The sequence below is a fragment of the Paramisgurnus dabryanus genome, chromosome 1, assembly GCF_030506205.2.
Source record: "Paramisgurnus dabryanus chromosome 1, PD_genome_1.1, whole genome shotgun sequence".
NCBI lineage: Eukaryota > Metazoa > Chordata > Actinopteri > Cypriniformes > Cobitidae > Paramisgurnus > Paramisgurnus dabryanus.
Window position 1 is genome coordinate 64,665,057 of NC_133337.1, and position 19,899 is coordinate 64,684,955.

General features: G+C 43.5%; 1 protein-coding gene and 9 non-coding genes across 10 annotated transcripts; 9 read left to right on the top strand and 1 right to left on the bottom strand.

Moving 5' to 3' along the window:
• Positions 1-482: 482 nt before the first annotated feature.
• Positions 483-564, top strand: trnal-aag (transfer RNA leucine (anticodon AAG)). Its single transcript has one exon. It is a non-coding gene; the product is annotated as a tRNA-Leu (tRNA).
• A 1,100-nt stretch (positions 565-1,664) lies between these two features.
• trnal-aag (transfer RNA leucine (anticodon AAG)) lies at positions 1,665-1,746 on the top strand. Its single transcript has one exon. It is a non-coding gene; the product is annotated as a tRNA-Leu (tRNA).
• Positions 1,747-2,570: 824 nt separating this feature from the next.
• On the top strand, positions 2,571-2,652 carry trnal-uag (transfer RNA leucine (anticodon UAG)). Its single transcript has one exon. It is a non-coding gene; the product is annotated as a tRNA-Leu (tRNA).
• A 1,227-nt stretch (positions 2,653-3,879) lies between these two features.
• Positions 3,880-3,961, top strand: trnal-uag (transfer RNA leucine (anticodon UAG)). Its single transcript has one exon. It is a non-coding gene; the product is annotated as a tRNA-Leu (tRNA).
• Positions 3,962-5,269: 1,308 nt separating this feature from the next.
• On the bottom strand, positions 5,270-14,960 carry LOC135739263 (uncharacterized). The gene is made up of 11 exons (XM_073814730.1): positions 14,841-14,960; positions 14,213-14,299; positions 13,683-14,120; positions 11,156-11,290; positions 10,612-10,695; positions 9,031-9,518; positions 8,590-8,917; positions 7,669-8,470; positions 7,359-7,568; positions 6,888-7,252; positions 5,270-6,722 (listed from the first exon to the last, which is right to left on the bottom strand). The coding sequence occupies exons 1-11, from the start codon at positions 14,958-14,960 to the stop codon at positions 5,601-5,603; spliced, it is 4,179 nt and encodes a 1,392-aa protein (XP_073670831.1). The 3' UTR covers positions 5,270-5,600.
• Positions 14,961-16,450: 1,490 nt separating this feature from the next.
• On the top strand, positions 16,451-16,532 carry trnal-uag (transfer RNA leucine (anticodon UAG)). Its single transcript has one exon. It is a non-coding gene; the product is annotated as a tRNA-Leu (tRNA).
• Positions 16,533-17,753: 1,221 nt separating this feature from the next.
• Positions 17,754-17,835, top strand: trnal-uag (transfer RNA leucine (anticodon UAG)). Its single transcript has one exon. It is a non-coding gene; the product is annotated as a tRNA-Leu (tRNA).
• A 321-nt stretch (positions 17,836-18,156) lies between these two features.
• Positions 18,157-18,238, top strand: trnal-aag (transfer RNA leucine (anticodon AAG)). Its single transcript has one exon. It is a non-coding gene; the product is annotated as a tRNA-Leu (tRNA).
• Positions 18,239-19,056: 818 nt separating this feature from the next.
• On the top strand, positions 19,057-19,138 carry trnal-uag (transfer RNA leucine (anticodon UAG)). Its single transcript has one exon. It is a non-coding gene; the product is annotated as a tRNA-Leu (tRNA).
• Positions 19,139-19,459: 321 nt separating this feature from the next.
• trnal-aag (transfer RNA leucine (anticodon AAG)) lies at positions 19,460-19,541 on the top strand. The gene has a single exon. It is a non-coding gene; the product is annotated as a tRNA-Leu (tRNA).
• The last annotated feature ends 358 nt before the right edge of the window (positions 19,542-19,899 follow it).

Genomic DNA, 19,899 nt, shown 5'->3' on the forward strand with positions numbered 1-19,899 from the left:
AGACCGGAAAAACGGCCGTCTTTGAACATCTCTCATTGTATGACATAGGACCACCGGTGAAGAGCCACGATCACTGAAATCGCGACGATTGTTTCACGATGGCAATCTTTCGTCTGGGACAGCCAATAATCGTGCAGTGTATCCCGGGCTTCAGAGTATTGGGAGAATAAAGTGGTTTTGGCATGCAAGAACATCCCACATGTTAATTGGTTTGTCAGAAGCGCTTCCTTTAGATTTCTGTGGGAGCTTTGGGAATCTCACCTAATTTTCGAGTTTAAGCAAACCCCATGGCTTCATTTGTTGTGTCAGATGTACTTTCTAAACGATAGAACTCTGTAGGATTTGGGATCTCCAGGAGTATGACTCAGCACAGCAGGACCTCAAAGGTGTTTCTCTCCCGCCGACGAGATCCTCGAAATCAACTGAGGCTGTCCGTGGAGCTGCACCCACACCGAAACGCACCAGAGAGCCCTTCTCCAAGAGGTAGCGTGGCTGAGCGGTCCAAGGCGCTGGATTAAGGCTCCAGTCTCTTCGGGGGCGTGGGTTCAAATCCCACCGCTGCCAGGAGCACTTTTAAAGAGGCTCAATTGGCAGCAGTCGGGCACTGTATCAGAGATTTCTGTAAAGCCAGGAATACACTGCAGGAATTTTGCCCTCCTATAAGATCATTACCTTATCACACTGTGCGTCATAGATCGTTTAAACCCGGGTACGACAGGCATGTAGACTGTACGATGATGACACGGAAGCTTCGGCGGCTGCGTCACACGTTAGCGAAACGTCAACAGCATGCGCTCGCGTTAAACAAATACCAGTACGCAGGTCGTAGCAGCAAACACACTGTGCGTTGATCATGCTGAATTTCTGACACTGTCAGAAAACTATCGTAGGCTATCTTTGGACGAACGACCGGGAAAACGGCCGTCTTTGAACCTCTCTCATTGTACGACATAGGACCACCGATGAAGAGCCACGATCACTGAAATCGCGACGATTGTTTCACGATGGCAATCTTTCGTCTGGGACAGCCAATAATCGTGCAGTGTATCCCGGGCTTCAGAGTATTGGGAGAATAAAGTGATTTTGGCATGCAAGAACATCCCACATGTTAATTGGTTTGTCAGAAGCGCTTCCTTTAGATTTCTGTGGGAGCTTTGGGAATCTCACCTAATTTTCGAGTTTAAGCAAACCCCATGGCTTCATTTGTTGTGTCAGATGTACTTTCTAAACGATAGAACTCTGTAGGATTTGGGATCTCCATGAGTATGACTCAGCACAGCAGGACCTCAAAGGTGTTTCTCTCCCACCGACGAGATCCTCGAAATCAACTGAGGCTGTCCGTGGAGCTGCACCCACACCGAAACGCACCAGAGAGCCCTTCTCCAAGAGGTAGCGTGGCCGAGTGTCTCACGTGGACCGTTTCTCAATCAGAAGGCTGCAGCTTCGGGGGGTCGCGTTTGTAGGCTGCGTACGTTATAAATACTTTCTTGTTTCAGAATACTAACAAATATCAGGTTGACTCTTATTCTCAGTTAATGGGAAAATTGCTGTAATATGCTTGTGACTTGCGAATGTATTGTTCAGTTAACTTGAATGAAGCTGGCTTGATTCTCAATGCAGCCTGCATATGCGACCTCCGGACAACCGATTCAAGCCCTTCAAGTGGTAGTGTGGCCGAGCGGTCTAAGGCGCTGGATTAAGGCTCCAGTCTCTTCGGGGGCGTGGGTTCGAATCCCACTGCTGCCAGGAGCACTTTTAAAGAGGCTCAATTGGCAGCAGTCGGGCACTGTATCAGAGATTTCTGTAAAGCCAGGAATACACTGCAGGATTTTCGCCCTCCTATAAGATCATTACCTTATCACACTGTGCTTCATAGATCGTTTAAACCCGGGTACGACAGGCATGTAGACTGTACGATGATGACACGGAAGCTTCGGCGGCTGCGTCACACGTTAGCGAAACGTCAACAGCATGCGCTCGCGTTAAACAAATACCAGTACGCAGGTCGTAGCAGCAAACACACTGTGCGTTGATCATGCTGAATTTCTGACACTGTCAGAAAACTATCGTAGGCTATCTTTGGACGAACGACCGGGAAAACGGCCGTCTTTGAACCTCTCTCATTGTACGACATAGGACCACCGATGAAGAGCCACGATCACTGAAATCGCGACGATTGTTTCACGATGGCAATCTTTCGTCTGGGACAGCCAATAATCGTGCAGTGTATCCCGGGCTTCAGAGTATTGGGAGAATAAAGTGGTTTTGGCATGCAAGAACATCCCACATGTTAATTGGTTTGTCAGAAGCGCTTCCTTTAGATTTCTGTGGGAGCTTTGGGAATCTCAACTAATTTTCGAGTTTAAGCAAACCCCATGGCTTCATTTGTTGTGTCAGATGTACTTTCTAAACGATAGAACTCTGTAGGATTTGGGATCTCCAGGAGTATGACTCAGCACAGCAGGACCTCAAAGGTGTTTCTCTCCCGCCGACGAGATCCTCGAAATCAACTGAGGCTGTCCGTGGAGCTGCACCCACACCGAAACGCACCAGAGAGCCCTTCTCCAAGAGGTAGCGTGGCCGAGCGGTCCAAGGCGCTGGATTTAGGCTCCAGTCTCTCCGGGGGCGTGGGTTCGAATCCCACCGCTGCAAGCAGTGGTTTTAAAGAGGCTCTATTGCCAGCAGTCAGCCAGGCCATCTACGCGCTTTGGAAGTCTCACGTGGACCGTTTCTCAATCAGAAGGCTGCAGCTTCGGGGGGTCGCGTTTGTAGGCTGCGTACGTTATAAATACTTTCTTGTTTCAGAATACTAACAAATATCAGGTTGACTCTTATTCTCAGTTAATGGGAAAATTGCTGTAATATGCTTGTGACTTGCGAATGTATTGTTCAGTTAACTTGAATGAAGCTGGCTTGATTCTCGATGCAGCCTGCATATGCGAGCTCCGGACAACCGACGCAAGCCAATTAAGTGGTAGCGTGGCCGAGCGGTCTAAGGTGCTGGATTAAGGCTCCAGTCTCTTCGGGGGCGTGTGTTCGAATCCCACCGCTGCCAGGAGCACTTTTAAAGAGGCTCAATTGGCAGCAGTCGGGCACTGTATCAGAGATTTCTGTAAAGCCAGGAATACACTGCAGGATTTTTACCCTCCTATAAGATCATTACCTTATCACACTGTGCGTCATAGATCGTTTAAACCCGGGTACGACAGGCATGTAGACTGTACGATGATGACACGGAAGCTTCGGCGGCTGCGTCACACGTTAGCGAAACGTCAACAGCATGCGCTCGCGTTAAACAAATACCAGTACGCAGGTCGTAGCAGCAAACACACTGTGCGTTGATCATGCTGAATTTCTGACACTGTCAGAAAACTATCGTAGGCTATCTTTGGACGAAAGACCGGAAAAACGGCCGTCTTTGAACCTCTCTCATTGACCGACATAGGACCACCGATGAAGAGCCACGATCACTGAAATCGCGACGATTGTTTCACGATGGCAATTTTTCGTCTGGGACAGCCAATAATCGTGCAGTGTATCCCGGGCTTCAGAGTATTGGGAGAATAAAGTGGTTTTGGCATGCAAGGACATCCCACATGTTAATTGGTTTGTCAGAAGCGCTTCCTTTAGATTTCTGTGGGAGCTTTGGGAATCTCACCTAATTTTCGAGTTTAAGCAAACCCCATGGCTTCATTTGTTGTGTCAGATGTACTTTCTAAACGATAGAACTCTGTAGGATTTGGGATCTCCAGGAGTATGACTCAGCACAGCAGGACCTCAAAGGTGTTTCTCTCCCGCCGACGAGATCCTCGAAATCAACTGAGGCTGTCCGTGGAGCTGCACCCACACCGAAACGCACCAGAGAGCCCTTCTCCAAGAGGTAGCGTGGCCGAGCGGTCCAAGGCGCTGGATTTAGGCTCCAGTCTCTCCGGGGGCGTGGGTTCGAATCCCACCGCTGCCAGCAGTGGTTTTAAAGAGGCTCTATTGCCAGCAGTCAGCCAGGCCATCTACGCGCTTTGGAAGTCTCACGTGGACCGTTTCTCAATCAGAAGGCTGCAGCTTCGGGGGGTCGCGTTTGTAGGCTGCGTACGTTATAAATACTTTCTTGTTTCAGAATACTAACAAATATCAGGTTGACTCTTATTCTCAGTTAATGGGAAAATTGCTGTAATATGCTTGTGACTTGCGAATGTATTGTTCAGTTAACTTGAATGAAGCTGGCTTGATTCTCGATGCAGCCTGCATATGCGTCCTCCGGACAACCGACGCAGGCTCTTTAAGTGGTAGCGTGGCCGAGCGGTCTAAGGCGCTGCGCCCAAGCTGGGGAACAATAGTCCAACAAAGACGGGGAAGAAGGGGGGAAAGGGGGAAGAAAGAAAAAGAGAAAGGGAAAAAGCGAAAGAGAAAACGAGAAGGAAGAGAGGAGAAATCGGATGTTTGGTGACAGATCTTTCTTCTGTCTGATTGTTTATACAGTTTACGCGACGGAAATGACCCATTTTAAATACATTGTTTCCTATTGCAGGTACGCGCCAAAGACTCGGTTCGAATCCAGCCAAAGGCACTTTTCTGTAATATTTTGTGATTTTATTTTTATCAAATTCTTGAACGCATGCAGTTGCGTTGTTTATGGAATACACATGTATTAATTTCGTTATGGTATTTGAATAAATAAAATGTATTTATGCACCGTGCCAATTCTGTTATCATTTAGTGGTAGTATTTGTAATATTCTGTTGTAGTATAAATTGTTGTTGATATGTTATACTAATTCAGTATTTTGTTAAATAAATATATACACCAAGCCAGACACTTGCAGATTCAGATGTAACTGTAACCATAATTGTTAGTTGTTTATGGAATACACATGTACTAATTTTCTTTATGGTATTTGAATAAATAAAATTTATGCACCGTGCCAATTCTGTTGTTATTATTTAGTGGTAGTATCTGTAATTATTATTCTGTTGTAGTATGAATTGTTGATATGTTATACTGATTCCGTATTTTGTTAATATATATATATATTTAAACCAGACACTTTCAGATTCAGATGTAACCATAATTGTTAGTAGTAATGTTTGTTACAAGTATAAAAGCACTGTTATTCATTTTATATACAAATTATTGCAACTTACGGAGTATTGCCTTTACTAAGAGTAATGACACAAAATCAAAAGTACAACCACAATGTGTTTTTATTTACAAAAGTGAGAAGAAACTTGAAATGAATATAAAAAAAAAAAAAAAAAAAAAACCACACACACACTAAATAAATTCTAAATAAATACTTTAAATAGACATTTCTATGGTAATTGTTATGTTGTGAGAACAATCAGATACACCAATAATCCTTTGTACAAGCAAGTGTTATATTGTGTGCCAAGTATTGCATGCCGACCAAGTCAAAGTCATCACTTGACAATGTTTAAAGTGCGTTTACAAATGTTAAAAGAACAGTAATGAATATTAAATTGTAAATAAGAGAACACAAACAAAAAGTTAAATACAATATTAAAAACACTTTTAAAACCAACTAAAAGTACAGTAACAATCAAAAATTAAGAACGGTCAACTTTACCAACATAAAACTGCATACATTAGTTGGAGATTCTACGCATGTTCTCCAACCACACTTCTTTGGACACAGTCTCACTCTGGGGACAGTACACCTTGCCCCTGTATTGGCTATGCCCAGTTTCAGCAGTCTTAAATTGGCCACACTTCTTGCAAGTGTTCGCCTCTACTGTTCGCTTGTAGGGTCTCTTGGGCATAGCTCCTTGACTAGGACCTGGTGGAGCTGGCTGTGAGGTGGTGCCTTGGACAACTGCTGGCTGTAAAACTGGCATGCCCTGCACCATTTGCACACCATGAACTACCGGCATGCCCTGCACCATTGGCATTCCCTGCACCATTGGCACAAACTGGAGCAACGGCACACTTTGGAAACCTGTTGACACTATTTGCAGTGATGCTCCAGGTGCTGCTGGTGTTTTGGGTCTGAGAGGGGGCTGCCTAATAGATATCACTCTTTGCTTTGCCTGTCCTGCTGTGCTATCTGGTAGCTTGTACTGGTGCAGCTGCATTGGTTGCTGCAGCTCAGTTCGTAGCCGTTTGGCATCCTGAAGAGGCTCCTGAGCTTCAGGGATGGGATGAGGCAAATCAAGGCCTCGAACTATCAGTGTCACTTGCTGGTCTATCTTTCTTTCGTTGTACCAGTCAATCAGGGTGTTCTGGTTAACCTCCACCAGCTGCAATGAAGTTTCGTTCATCACCAAGCCATTGCCAAACACAAGCTGCCTTATCTTGCGATAGTCTTCTAGGATCAAAGACCATCTTGAATAAGTTTTCCCGCCTTTTCTTTTGGGGGCAAGGTGGATTACGCATAGCCTGATGAAAATGGTTTCCACCAGACGGCAACAGTCAGGCCACTGAGCAGGTGCGCTGCTTGCACCCAGCACGCATCTGGTGGTGCTCTCTACTCCAGGGGTGCGAGTGGGCGTCTTTGGTGTTCTGAAGCGTCCAGTCAGCAGTCTCTTCTTAAATCGAGGTCGATACACCACCCGCCGCTTGTCAAAGGCATCCAGGTTTTGCCAAAGTCCAATTATTGTTTCCGCTTCCTGGTTAGTCAGGCTGAGGGCTGTGCGTTTCCGAAGCTCGACCAGATATTCTGACAGCCTGTCCACATGCTGGAATCCTGGCACGTTCTGGGAGTCAACAGCCTATTAAAAACAAATTACACTAAATATTTTGTTTGATATTCACATTTTCTGTTAATTAACTAATTACTCTTAAGTTCAAAATATCTGAAATGCACTGAAGCAGATATTCGCAAACACCGTTTGAAATATTCAAGTTAAATTGAAACGCATACAAGTGACACTTACCGTTTCATCATCATCATCCTGACCTGTATCTCCAGGCTCCACGTGAACAGGTGAGAGAGCAGTTGGAGACTGTGAGGGGTCACGTGTCAGAAGAACCGGTGAAGTACATATGGAGGCCTGGATAGATGTGGCACTGCTTGCAACCAAGGTAGAGGGACTCGTTGTCATGGTGGAGGGCGGTGACAGAACAGCCTCTGGATCTCTTATTGTGTGATCCTCATTGATGTCAAAGAACCCTTCATCTTCCTCCCTCTCCTCCACATCAAGTTCCTCTATAAGCTCTGCCGTCTGCTCAGAGTCTGGGTTCATGTCCTGCAGTGCCCGACCAGTCTGCTGGAATAAATACTGCACTCCAATAAGTTCACCTAAATAAACAAATAAAAGGGAATTAAATACAAATGAGAGAGTTAATTATATAAAAAAATAAGACTCACAAACTGCAGGTTTATTAACAAAAACAAATTCTCTTACCAGTGTAACATGCAGGTGGATGAAATGTGGGGACCACTTTCTTGCCAAACAGCTTTTCATAATTCCTGTTTACGCAGTAAACAAGTTCTCCCGTGTAGCTGCACAAAGCTGATGGTCCTGATAACAAGGAAGCAGCCTCCCGGTCCTGATTCCACCGGTTTAGTCCCTCCAGCAGATAAATCTGAAAGTTAAGACTGTTGGCACTGGTACCTGTAAAGAGACAATAGTGTTTAGATGGTATTAAAGAAACACACAAAGGCATGTGATGGTTTGTTTTTACAAATGCAAAGTATTTGTCACAGACACATACCTGGGATAAAACGGTTTAAATGTAAATGAAAGGACTCTAGAGATGTGGATCCTCTGGCACATCGGTATGTCTTCAGAAGCACACCTCCCTTGGTTAAGGTCCCAGTCTCAGTATAGAGGGCTACACCGGGTGGGTCCTGGATGCATTTGACATGCTTCTTCTGGACAGTCCAGATGTGCTCCATCCTTTCTCTGTCCAGAAGAGGAACACCCATAGAGTCACTGCCATTGCTGGTCATGAGCTCTGTTAGCAGCCGCTCAAGGAGAAGAATGGTAGTCTCCTCTCCACGGGTCCTCCTCCGACAATGCAGAGCCAGCTCCTGTTTGGAAAGATGTTTACTGACAACTTCATCTGTCAGCACAGGCCAACCCTGGGACACCAGCAGCGCTTTCTTGGCTCTGCGTAGCACAGCAACATCAGCAGCATCCCATTCAAAGATGCATGCAGACAGTCGTGCCATGAATATAGGATAAAGCTGATGGGCATCAGTTGTACAGCCCACAGCAATCCTGCGCATGAAATGCCAGATGTCCAGCCTTATTAAGAGATCTGGCCATCCTCTGAACCTGGTTTTCAGCTTGGTTTCCCCCACCTCAGTGCAGCACCCACAGTCAACATACAACACAGCAGGTGGATCCACACCAGCCTGCTGGTATCTTTTCACCAGACCATCTATCATCATGTCCAGTCCTGCTCCTTCCTGGGCTGTCAACACACTCATGAGCACCTGACCAAACTCATTGCCAACAGAAGTGAGCCATTTTCCTGTTCCCCTCGCTGTACCAGCCAGCTTCTTGGTGATCTGCAAAAGACATATGAAACATGCTTTACAAATGTAATGAAACCAACCATGCAAATTACAAATAAAGCATCTTTTTGCGATAAAACAGACAATGGCATACATAGAATTTAACTGCTAACCTTTTTAGTGGAATCCATTTTCAACACTGTGCCATGTGTGGATGTTATCCTGGCATGGATTTCATCCAGCCTTGTCAGGATGTCTTGGCTGTACACAGTGAGAAGCCACTTGACGCTCGGCAACACTGTAGGCTCAGGAGGTTCCTGGAACTGCATTGGCAACACCCCAGGGCGGTTGATGAAGTCCATGCACTGGGTGGTGTACCGGGCCAGACGCTGGAGCCACTCCTCGCTGTGGTTCTCACGCAGCTGTTTAATAACACGCGTGGGGCTGTTGCCTAGGCCACGTTCACGCAAGAGTCTAATGACTCTCAGATCACAGGCATACCTAAAAAAAAGCAAAATCCACAGATACATTATTTACACCACATAAAAATATTTAAAGTGTCTGCAAATATGGGATGATGGGCTAACAACTTGAGGAAATTAAAGTGTACTCACTTCTGCGTGAGGATGACCCGAAACTCAGAGCGATGACCCAGATCCAGCTGTTGCAGGACAGTCTGACTCCAGGACACATGAGAAGCTTTACACTTCTTACAGATGAGGGTTTCTGTGACCATGTTGTACATCCTGTCAATGTCATGAACTTGCCGTGCCCTTTTATGCAGACCGCCTCCTGTCAGTTGATGCTGTCCACAGGCAGGATTGGGACAGAGAACCTTGACCTTCCACAGCTTATACGGCATCCACAGCAAAAGGGCATGACAAAAAAATCTGTCAGGAGCAGGAGCCTGATTGTATGTCAGTGCAGGCTGTGGTGGGTGATACCAGAGCTGAAGGTTGTCACGGAGTTCCGGCTTTCCCCTGGACCCCATTTTAAAAAGCCGGCTTGCAATCCACCTGTGATCCTCTGGTGGCAAGGTCTCCGACCACAAACGAGGAAGCGGTAGTACACTTGGTGCTTGTAACAGCGCGGTAGGAGCACTCTGTGAGGAAAAAGAGACAAAACATTTAGTCCCTTAAGTAACCTTTGTTAAATAACGCTTTATCCAAGATGACCCTTAAATAAAATGCTCATCTAAATAACGGATTATTTTCACACTAAAAAGTATTTTTCAGCTGTAGTCATTAAAACTTAGTTTACCGTGTCTATCTATTTAATTCATCGAGTTTCTGCAGAATTACAAGAGTTGTGTATACAGGAGGATAAAGGAAAAACTTTAATTACAAAATTAGCAATGACCAGACAAGCAGATGCACACAACACACTAAAACAACATTTAACACCAACTAAGATGAGAAAAGGAATTGAATCACAGACAGACTATAAATACACAGGACAGATAATCAAATTAAACAAGACACAGGTGAGGACGATTGAAAATAATGAGAACAGAGGCGGAGCTAATTAACAAGATAATAAACAGGATTAAATCAAATAACATAAAATAAGGAAAAACTGGATACATGACTCTGACAAGAATCTTTGCAATTCAGCATTTTATGCATATTTGACTCCTTTTCACCAGTGACTGTATGATGTTAAGATTAATATTCTTACATTGTGAACAATTAAGAAACTCATACACAACTACTTCAATAAATTAAAACATGCAGCGATGCTAATGACATCAACACCATACAATGAAAAGGCAGGTATATGTAAACTATAATATGTAAACTATCACAACACATAAAAACTAAATAACATTGTACAGTGAATCAGGGGTAAACTTTGGATCTTTTTTTAGAAATTCTGTTATTATTCTGTGTTGAAAGCCTTATGTAAACATTTGTCCAGTGTATTTGATATCTCAAATGTTGAAAAGCCCATGAAACTTTTTACAGTGTACAAACTGGTAACTTTAAATTAGTCATTAAAAAGGAAATTATATAAAAATAATAAAATGTATCATTTCTGGGCATGTGAGCCTTTATCTATTATACTGACAAATGTATACATTTGTGGCAGAATTTAAAATTGTTACAAACGTGTCAGTTGGCTGGCCCCATTGTGTGTGACAGTTAATATACAAACATAATAAGCCCACTGGACCTGTAGAATATTAAACTACTTACGGAGACAACGCTGCATGATGATGTGGGACTGGTAACATCGGCAGTTGATCTGGGGACGGAGACTGGAACTCCAGGGTCTTGTGTCTGTACAAACATGCAATGCAATATATTTTACAACAGTAGAAAGACATCAAATATAACTGTTCAATCATTTAATGTCATCCTAGATGTAACAATACACCACTGTTCAGTAGTATGTGTTCAGTTTTGGGTCATTCTTCGGAAATGTCAATTTTTCTGTCCCTAGCCTTTACAGAAATATTACACTTGAAACACCCTTTAGGGTTACAATTTTTTATATTTTAAAATGAAACAATTGTTGTTTTTGAAAAATGTAATGTGCATGCAATGCATTGCTGAATAAGAGTGTCAATTTCTTAAAAAATAAATATTGCTGACCACACCAAATTTGTGATAGTAAATCTATTTAAAATAAAGCACTGTATAGTAATGTATAGTATTGTTCTTACTTCATTATATTATGGTTTTCTGGAATAATAAACGGAGAAAAGAAGTATGCAAATGCAATGTGGCCTATACATACAGTGGTGCTTGGTATAGGAGGACTGGACACTGCTGTTGAGCTAGGTTGGTCAGTAGCCTGAGATGGTCTTCTAGCCATCTTTAGGTTGGGCTTCGCTGCAGCAATATGAGACCCGCTAAATCTTGACTTGGTAAACTGAAATAGGGCAAAACAATTTCAATAAAAATGTGTTAGCACAGTGGGGAAAAAATAAAATTACTTTTAATTACACCTGAAATGGCTGCATGATAAATGCAGATAAAGTATTAACATATTTACTACTTAAGTCAATTTTGCATACATGACAGAAAAAGTAGCTTTAACTGCCAAAATAAAGAAGACCAAAATAAAGTGAAAAACCATAAGGCACTTTGCTGTGTAGTTTAATGGTCTTTACCCTACAACAGCAGAGCCAAAGTAGAGAGGAAGAGGAGAATCCAAGAACACACTGTAAAAATGCTGGGTTATTTTACTGGATAAATATTGGGCAGAACACCATTGGTTACACATTACATAATGCTGGGCTGTTGTTACCAAACCACGTGTTAAAATAAATTTGATGGTGGTGTGGCCATCTTTGTGCAAAGCAACATTCCTTGTAAGTTAAAACAAAATTTCATACGCGTTGACATTGAAGCTATATGGGTAGACGTCCATGTACCTTATATGAGACCAGTGCTTGTGAGATGCTGTTATAGACCTCCTGGTGCACACATGGACTATCTAACATGCTTAGGTGAAATGCTTGATAATGTCTCTGATGTTAAGTGTGAACTTTACTTGCTTGGAGATATAAACATTGATTGGAATGATGACAGATGCACAAAGAAAAAGAAAGTAATTTCCTATTTAAGTGTCTGCAATTAACATCAAATAGTTAAAGTGCCAACTAGAATCTTAAGCAACAAGGTGGGCATTACAACAGCAACATGTATTGACCACATTTAGAGAAACTTGTTCATGCTTTCATCACAAGCAGGGTGGATTACTGCAATGGACTCCTTACTGGTATCCCAAAAAAAACCATTAGACAGCTACAGCTCATACAAAACACTGCTGCCAGAATTCTGATCAGAACCAAAAAATCTGAGCACATTACTCCAGTCCTCAGGTCCTTACACTGGCTTCCTGTTACATTTAGAATAGATTTTAAAGTATTGCTATTCGTTTATAAATCACTTCATGGCTTAGGACCCAAATACATGACAGATGTGCTAACTGAATATAAACCTAACAGATTACTCAGATCATTAGGATCCGGTCAGTTAGAAATACCAAGGGTTAACTCAAAACAAGGTGCATCAGCATTTAGATATTATGCCACCTGTAGCTGGAATCAGCTTCCAGAAGAGATCAGATGTGCTTCAACATTAAACACTTTTAAATCTAGATGAAAACACATCTGTTTAACTCTTCATTTACTGAATGAGCCCTGTGCTGCTTCACACTGACTGCACTTTTAACTCAAGTCACTTTTACTCCTGTTTTATTCTTTTTAACATTTTAAACTGTTTTTATTAAAATCACATTTATTTTCTTTAATTGATTTTAAATTCTCATGTATCTTTGTTTTTATTGTGATTTTATCGTGTGTTAAAATGCGTGCATTGTTTTCTCATTTCTATGTTAAGCACTTTGAATGACCTCTGTGTATGAAATGTGCTATACAAATAAATTTGCCTTGCCTTGCCTACACTTTCATGGCTCACTTTAAACCAAAGAATAACAGTTACTTTAAACACCATGATCTATAACACATTGACAATGAAAATGCCTATTTCTCTGTTTAATCAAATACTGTAACGCTGTTCATAATCATAACACCAGAAAAGCAAATAATGGTCATATAGTGACCCCCCCACCCAAAAACTAATTTTTTGAAGAAAACTGTCCTGTATAGAGCTATTCTCATCTGGAATACCATTCCCATTAAGGTTTGTCACCTAAGCTGTCATTTAAAAGTAGTCTACGGTGTTATGTGTTGATGTAGGTTTTTATATGTCTTGATTAATGTAATCATAAATCATATCTTATTAATTGTCTAGTCATGTTTTAAATTGAAACTAGATTTTAGGTATGAGTATGTGTATGTATGTATGTATATATATATATATATATATATATATATATATATATATATATATATATATATATATGTAATGTTTATATGTGTATATTTATCAAATGTTGGGATCCATATAAATAAACAAATAAACAAATAAAAACAACCCAGCATTGGGTAACTTTTAACTCAGCGGTATGTTCTACACAATATTTACACAGCGATGGGTTAAAAAAGCCCTGCCTTTTTTAGAGGGCAGGAACGATAGGGCATATAGGTTGCAAAGCAAGGGAACAATCATACCTTGACACAAATATTTAAACTGACCAATCAGCAGACGCCACAGTGTGTGTCAGTTGGCAGGCAAATGTGAAAACATCTCAGCCTTTACTTTCTATACTTTACCAAATTTCCAATCAATACAGACTTTGATACTTAAATGTATAGTTAACATTGCAAGTCCTGTAAAAAATGTAATTAATCTACCTGTGACAAACTTGGCGAAATCCTTGATGGAGTACGCTGGGGTGGAGGCTGAGGGTGGACCTGAGGTTGAGGCTGGACCTGAGGTTGATGCTGGACCTGAGGTTGATGCTGGACCTGAGGTTGATGCTGGACCTGAGGTTGATGCTGGACCTGAGGTTGATGCTGGACCTGAGGTTGATGCTGGACCTGAGGCTGGACCTGAGGTTGATGCTGGACCTGAGGTTGATGCTGGACCTGAGGTTGATGCTGGACTTGAGGTTGATGCTGGACTTGAGGTTGATGCTGGACCTGAGGTTGATGCTGGACCTGAGGTTGATGCTGGACCTGAGGTTGAGGCTGGACCTGGGGTTGATGCTGACTCTCCTCCTGTGGTGATCCAATAGCAGCAGCAGACTGTTGTTGCATGACCCTTGGTGTCTGTCCAGTAGACATAGGTGGCTGATAAAGACAACCAAAAATTACATACAATCAATATTTGAAAGAAAAACATTGTTTTTTTTTTACTTGCAACATATTGAAATGTATTTTACCTTTTGAGTGTGAAAACCACATGTGCACTTTAGGACACCTCCAAACAATGTTGTCTGGCCACGAGAGTGCATCGGGCATTTTTCAATCTATAAACATTGTGGCAAATTCAATACACAGTACATGCATTTGTAATTTAAGAATAAAACTAAGGGAGTGACTTTTAAGGGAGTGATTCCCTTAAAAGATCATGTAAAGGAAAAACACAAGTCACACCTTGACTGAAACCCCCAACCATCCCTACCCCCACTTTCTCAAATCTTTGTTTCAAGTAGCTTTTCTTTTATAGTACAGCAGTAGTCAGTAGTACATTCAATCATAAATAAATAAACAAATAAATGCATATAAACAATTACACCATGTAAATCCTAAATCACGTTACAATGTTGTAATGAGACTAATGAATGAGATTACTAATCTCTTGCTTTATTATGTAAATACAGTAAACAAACAGTTCTACTTTTACTGTTTAATTATGCATGTCAACAAACACTAATGTACTTTCATTAGTTACTATTATGGAAATACAGTAAATGGCCAGATCTATTGTAAATGCTTAATTATGCAAGTCAACAAACACTTGTTGTTCATTGTTTTCTTACGCAAAAATAACAAAAAACACACACTTACCCTTTGATAAAGCTCGTGCCACTTTTTTTGTCTAGGAGCTGGTCTATTACCTTCTTCTGAAGGCCAAACACCTGTTCTGGCAAACTTTCTTAGACGTGAAATCCATTCAGCGTCCGACATGCCTTTGTGCGATTTTTTTGCAGACATTGTCTTCTCCTAAACAGTTGTTAAAAACTATACTAATTAAAAATTAAACTCTAATTATCTCTCAGATTTAATTATGCTATTAAGTTATGCATTCTTACCGGTTATAGTCCGTAATAAAAGATACAAATATTTGTCCTCCGTTTAAAGATGTTGATGTCCGTGACAATGATGCTCGTCGTAGGGCATGAACCTTCTACTGAACTTTTTTGACCCCTGACACTCCCAGTTAGGTCGTCTTATCCCTCTCGTCAAAGACCGTACACTTTCGGCCAATTTCGGCAACTTTATTGACATTTTTAGCCTACTCCCCCTACTGGCGAAGAGCGGCAACTCAAAAAAAAAAAATAGAAGAGCAGTAACACGTCATCGAGCATCACTCTTACTCCACCTACAGGTGAGGAGGGGAATTGTACCCGAAGACTTTCTCTTTCACTCTGATTGGTCAAATGTTGAAAATGTTGAAACTTCCGCTCTGTGATTGGCTGCAAATGTTGAAGCGCTTCGACTCGATTGGCTCTAAATGTTGAAGCGCTTCGATTTGATTGGCTGTGCTTCAACATTTTTCAACATTATGTTGGACTATCCTTCGGCAGGGCTCCAGTCTCTTCGGGGGCGTGTGTTCGAATCCCACCGCTGCCAGGAGCACTTTTAAAGAGGCTCAATTGGCAGCAGTCGGGCACTGTATCAGAGATTTCTGTAAAGCCAGGAATACACTGCAGGATTTTTACCCTCCTATAAGATCATTACCTTATCACACTTTTCGTCATAGATCGTTTAAACCCGGGTACGACAGGCATGTAGACTGTACGATGATGACACGGAAGCTTCGGCGGCTGCGTCACATGTTAGCGAAACGTCAACAGCATGCGCTCGCGTTAAACAAATACCAGTACGCAGGTCGTAGCAGCAAACACACTGTGCGTTGATCATGCTGAATTTCTGACACTGTCAGAAAACTATCGTAGGCTATCTTTGGACGAAAGACCGGGAAAACGGCCGTCTTTGAACCTCTCTCATTGTACGACATAGGACCACCGATGAAGAGCCACGATCACTGAAATCGCGACGATTGTTTCACGATGGCAATCTTTCGTCTGGGACAGCCAATAATCGTGCAGTGTATCCTGGGCTTCAGAGTATTGGGAGAATAAAGTGGTTTTGGCATGCAAGAACATCCCACATGTTAATTGGTTTGTCAGAAGCGCTTCCTTTAGATTTCTGTGGGAGCTTTGGGAATCTCACCTAATTTTCGAGTTTAAGCAAACCCCATGGCTTCATTTGTTGTGTCAGATGTACTTTCTAAACGATAGAACTCTGTAGGATTTGGGATCTCCAGGAGTATGACTCAGCACAGCAGGACCTCAAAGGTGTTTCTCTCCCGCCGACGAGATCCTCGAAATCAACTGAGGCTGTCCGTGGAGCTGCACCCACACCGAAACGCACCAGAGAGCCCTTCTCCAAGAGGTAGCGTGGCCGAGCGGTCCAAGGCGCTGGATTTAGGCTCCAGTCTCTCCGGGGGCGTGGGTTCGAATCCCACCGCTGCCAGCAGTGGTTTTAAAGAGGCTCTATTGCCAGCAGTCAGCCAGGCCATCCATGCGCTTTGGAAGTCTCACGTGGACCGTTTCTCAATCAGAAGGCTGCAGCTTCGGGGGGTCGCGTTTGTAGGCTGCGTACGTTATAAATACTTTCTTGTTTCAGTATACTAACAAATATCAGGTTGACTCTTATTCTCAGTTAATGGGAAAATTGCTGTAATATGCTTGTGACTTGCGAATGTATTGTTCAGTTAACTTGAATGAAGCTGGCTTGATTCTCGATGCAGCCTGCATATGCGAGCTCCGGACAACCGACGCAAGCCAATTAAGTGGTAGCGTGGCCGAGCGGTCTAAGGCGCTGGATTAAGGCTCCAGTCTCTTCGGGGGCGTGTGTTCGAATCCCACCGCTGCCAGGAGCACTTTTAAAGAGGCTCAATTGGCAGCAGTCGGGCACTGTATCAGAGATTTCTGTAAAGCCAGGAATACACTGCAGGATTTTCGCCCCCCTATAAGATCATTACCTTATCACACTGTGCGTCATAGATCGTTTAAACCCGGGTACGACAGGCATGTAGACTGTACGATGATGAGATGGAAGCTTCGGCGGCTGCGTCACACGTTAGCGAAACGTCAACAGCATGCGCTCGCGTTAAACAAATACCAGTACGCAGGTCGTAGCAGCAAACACACTGTGCGTTGATCATGCTGAATTTCTGACACTGTCAGAAAACTATCGTAGGCTATCTTTGGACAAAACACCGGGAAAACGGCCGTCTTTGAACCTCTCTCATTGTACGACATAGGACCACCGATGAAGAGCCACGATCACTGAAATCGCGACGATTGTTTCACGATGGCAATCTTTTGTCTGGGACAGCCAATAATCGTGCAGTGTATCCCGGGCTTCAGAGTATTGGGAGAATAAAGTGGTTTTGGCATGCAAGAACATCCCACATGTTAATTGGTTTGTCAGAAGCGCTTCCTTTAGATTTCTGTGGGAGCTTTGGGAATCTCACCTAATTTTCGAGTTTAAGCAAACCCCATGGTTGTTGTGTCAAATGTACTTTCTAAACGATAGAACTCTGTAGGATTTGGGATCTCCAGGAGTATGACTCAGCACAGCAGGACCTCAAAGGTGTTTCTCTCCCGCCGACGAGATCCTCGAAATCAACTGAGGCTGTCCGTGGAGCTGCACCCACACCGAAACGCACCAGAGAGCCCTTCTCCAAGAGGTAGCGTGGCCGAGCGGTCCAAGGCGCTGGATTTAGGCTCCAGTCTCTCCGGGGGCGTGGGTTCGAATCCCACCGCTGCCAGCAGTGGTTTTAAAGAGGCTCTATTGCCAGCAGTCAGCCAGGCCATCTACGCGCTTTGGAAGTCTCACGTGGACGGTTTCTCAATCAGAAGGCTGCAGCTTCGGGGGGTCGCGTTTGTAGGGTGCGTACGTTATAAATACTTTCTTGTTTCAGAATACTAACAAATATCAGGTTGACTCTTATTCTCAGTTAATGGGAAAATTGCTGTAATATGCTTGTGACTTGCGAATGTATTGTTCAGTTAACTTGAATGAAGCTGGCTTGATTCTCGATGCAGCCTGCATATGCGTCCTCAGGACAACCGACCCAAGATCTTTAAGTGGTAGCGTGGCCGAGCGGTCTAAGGCGCTGGATTAAGGCTCCAGTCTCTTCGGGGGCGTGGGTTCGAATCCCACCGCTTCCAGGAGCGCTTTTAAAGAGGCTCAATTGGCAGCAGTCGGGCACTGTATCAGAGATTACTGTAAAGCCAGGAATACACTGCAGGATTTTCGCCCCCCTATAAGATCATTACCTTATCACACTGTGCGTCATAGATCGTTTAAACCCGGGTACGACAGGCATGTAGACTGTACGATGATGACACGGAAGCTTCGGCGGCTGCGTCACACGTTAGCGAAACGTCAACAGCATGCGCTCGCGTTAAACAAATACCAGTACGCAGGTCGTAGCAGCAAACACACTGTGCGTTGATCATGCTGAATTTCTGACACTGTCATAAAACTATCGTAGGCTATCTTTGGACGAAAGACCGGGAAAACGGCCGTCTTTGAACCTCTCTCATTGTACGACATAGGACCACCGATGAAGAGCCACGATCACTGAAATCGCGACGATTGTTTCACGATGGCAATCTTTCGTCTGGGACAGCCAATAATCGTGCAGTGTATCCCGGGCTTCAGAGTATTGGGAGAATAAAGTGGTTTTGGCATGCAAGAACATCCCACATGTTAATTGGTTTGTCAGAAGCGCTTCCTTTAGATTTCTGTGGGAGCTTTGGGAATCTCACCTAATTTTCGAGTTTAAGCAAACCCCATGGTTGTTGTGTCAGATGTACTTTCTAAACGATAGAACTCTGTAGGATTTGGGATCTCCAGGAGTATGACTCAGCACAGCAGGACCTCAAAGGTGTTTCTCTCCCGCCGACGAGATCCTCGAAATCAACTGAGGCTGTCCGTGGAGCTGCACCCACACCGAAATGCACCAGAGAGCCCTTCTCCAAGAGGTAGCGTGGCCGAGGGGTCCAAGGCGCTGGATTTAGGCTCCTGTCTCTCCGGGGGCGTGGGTTCGAATCCCACCGCTGCCAGCAGTGGTTTTAAAGAGGCTCTATTGCCAGCAGTCAGCCAGGCCATCTACGCGCTTTGGAAGTCTCACGTGGACCGTTTCTCAATCAGAAGGCTGCAGCTTCGGGGGGTCGCGTTTGTAGGGTGCGTACGTTATAAATACTTTCTTGTTTCAGAATACTAACAAATATCAGGTTGACTCTTATTCTCAGTTAATGGGAAAATTGCTGTAATATGCTTGTGACTTGCGAATGTATTGTTCAGTTAACTTGAATGAAGCTGGCTTGATTCTCGATGCAGCCTGCATATGCGTCCTCCGGACAACCGACCCAAGATCTTTAAGTGGTAGCGTGGCCGAGCGGTCTAAGGCGCTGGATTAAGGCTCCAGTCTCTTCGGGGGCGTGGGTTCGAATCCCACCGCTTCCAGGAGCACTTTTAAAGAGGCTCAATTGGCAGCAGTCGGGCACTGTATCAGAGATTACTGTAAAGCCAGGAATACACTGCAGGATTTTCGCCCCCCTATAAGATCATTACCTTATCACACTGTGCGTCATAGATCGTTTAAACCCGGGTACGACAGGCATGTAGACTGTACGATGATGAGATGGAAGCTTCGGCGGCTGCGTCACACGTTAGCGAAACGTCAACAGCATGCGCTCGCGTTAAACAAATACCAGTACGCAGGTCGTAGCAGCAAACACACTGTGCGTTGATCATGCTGAATTTCTGACACTGTCAGAAAACTATCGTAGGCTATCTTTGGACAAAACACCGGGAAAACGGC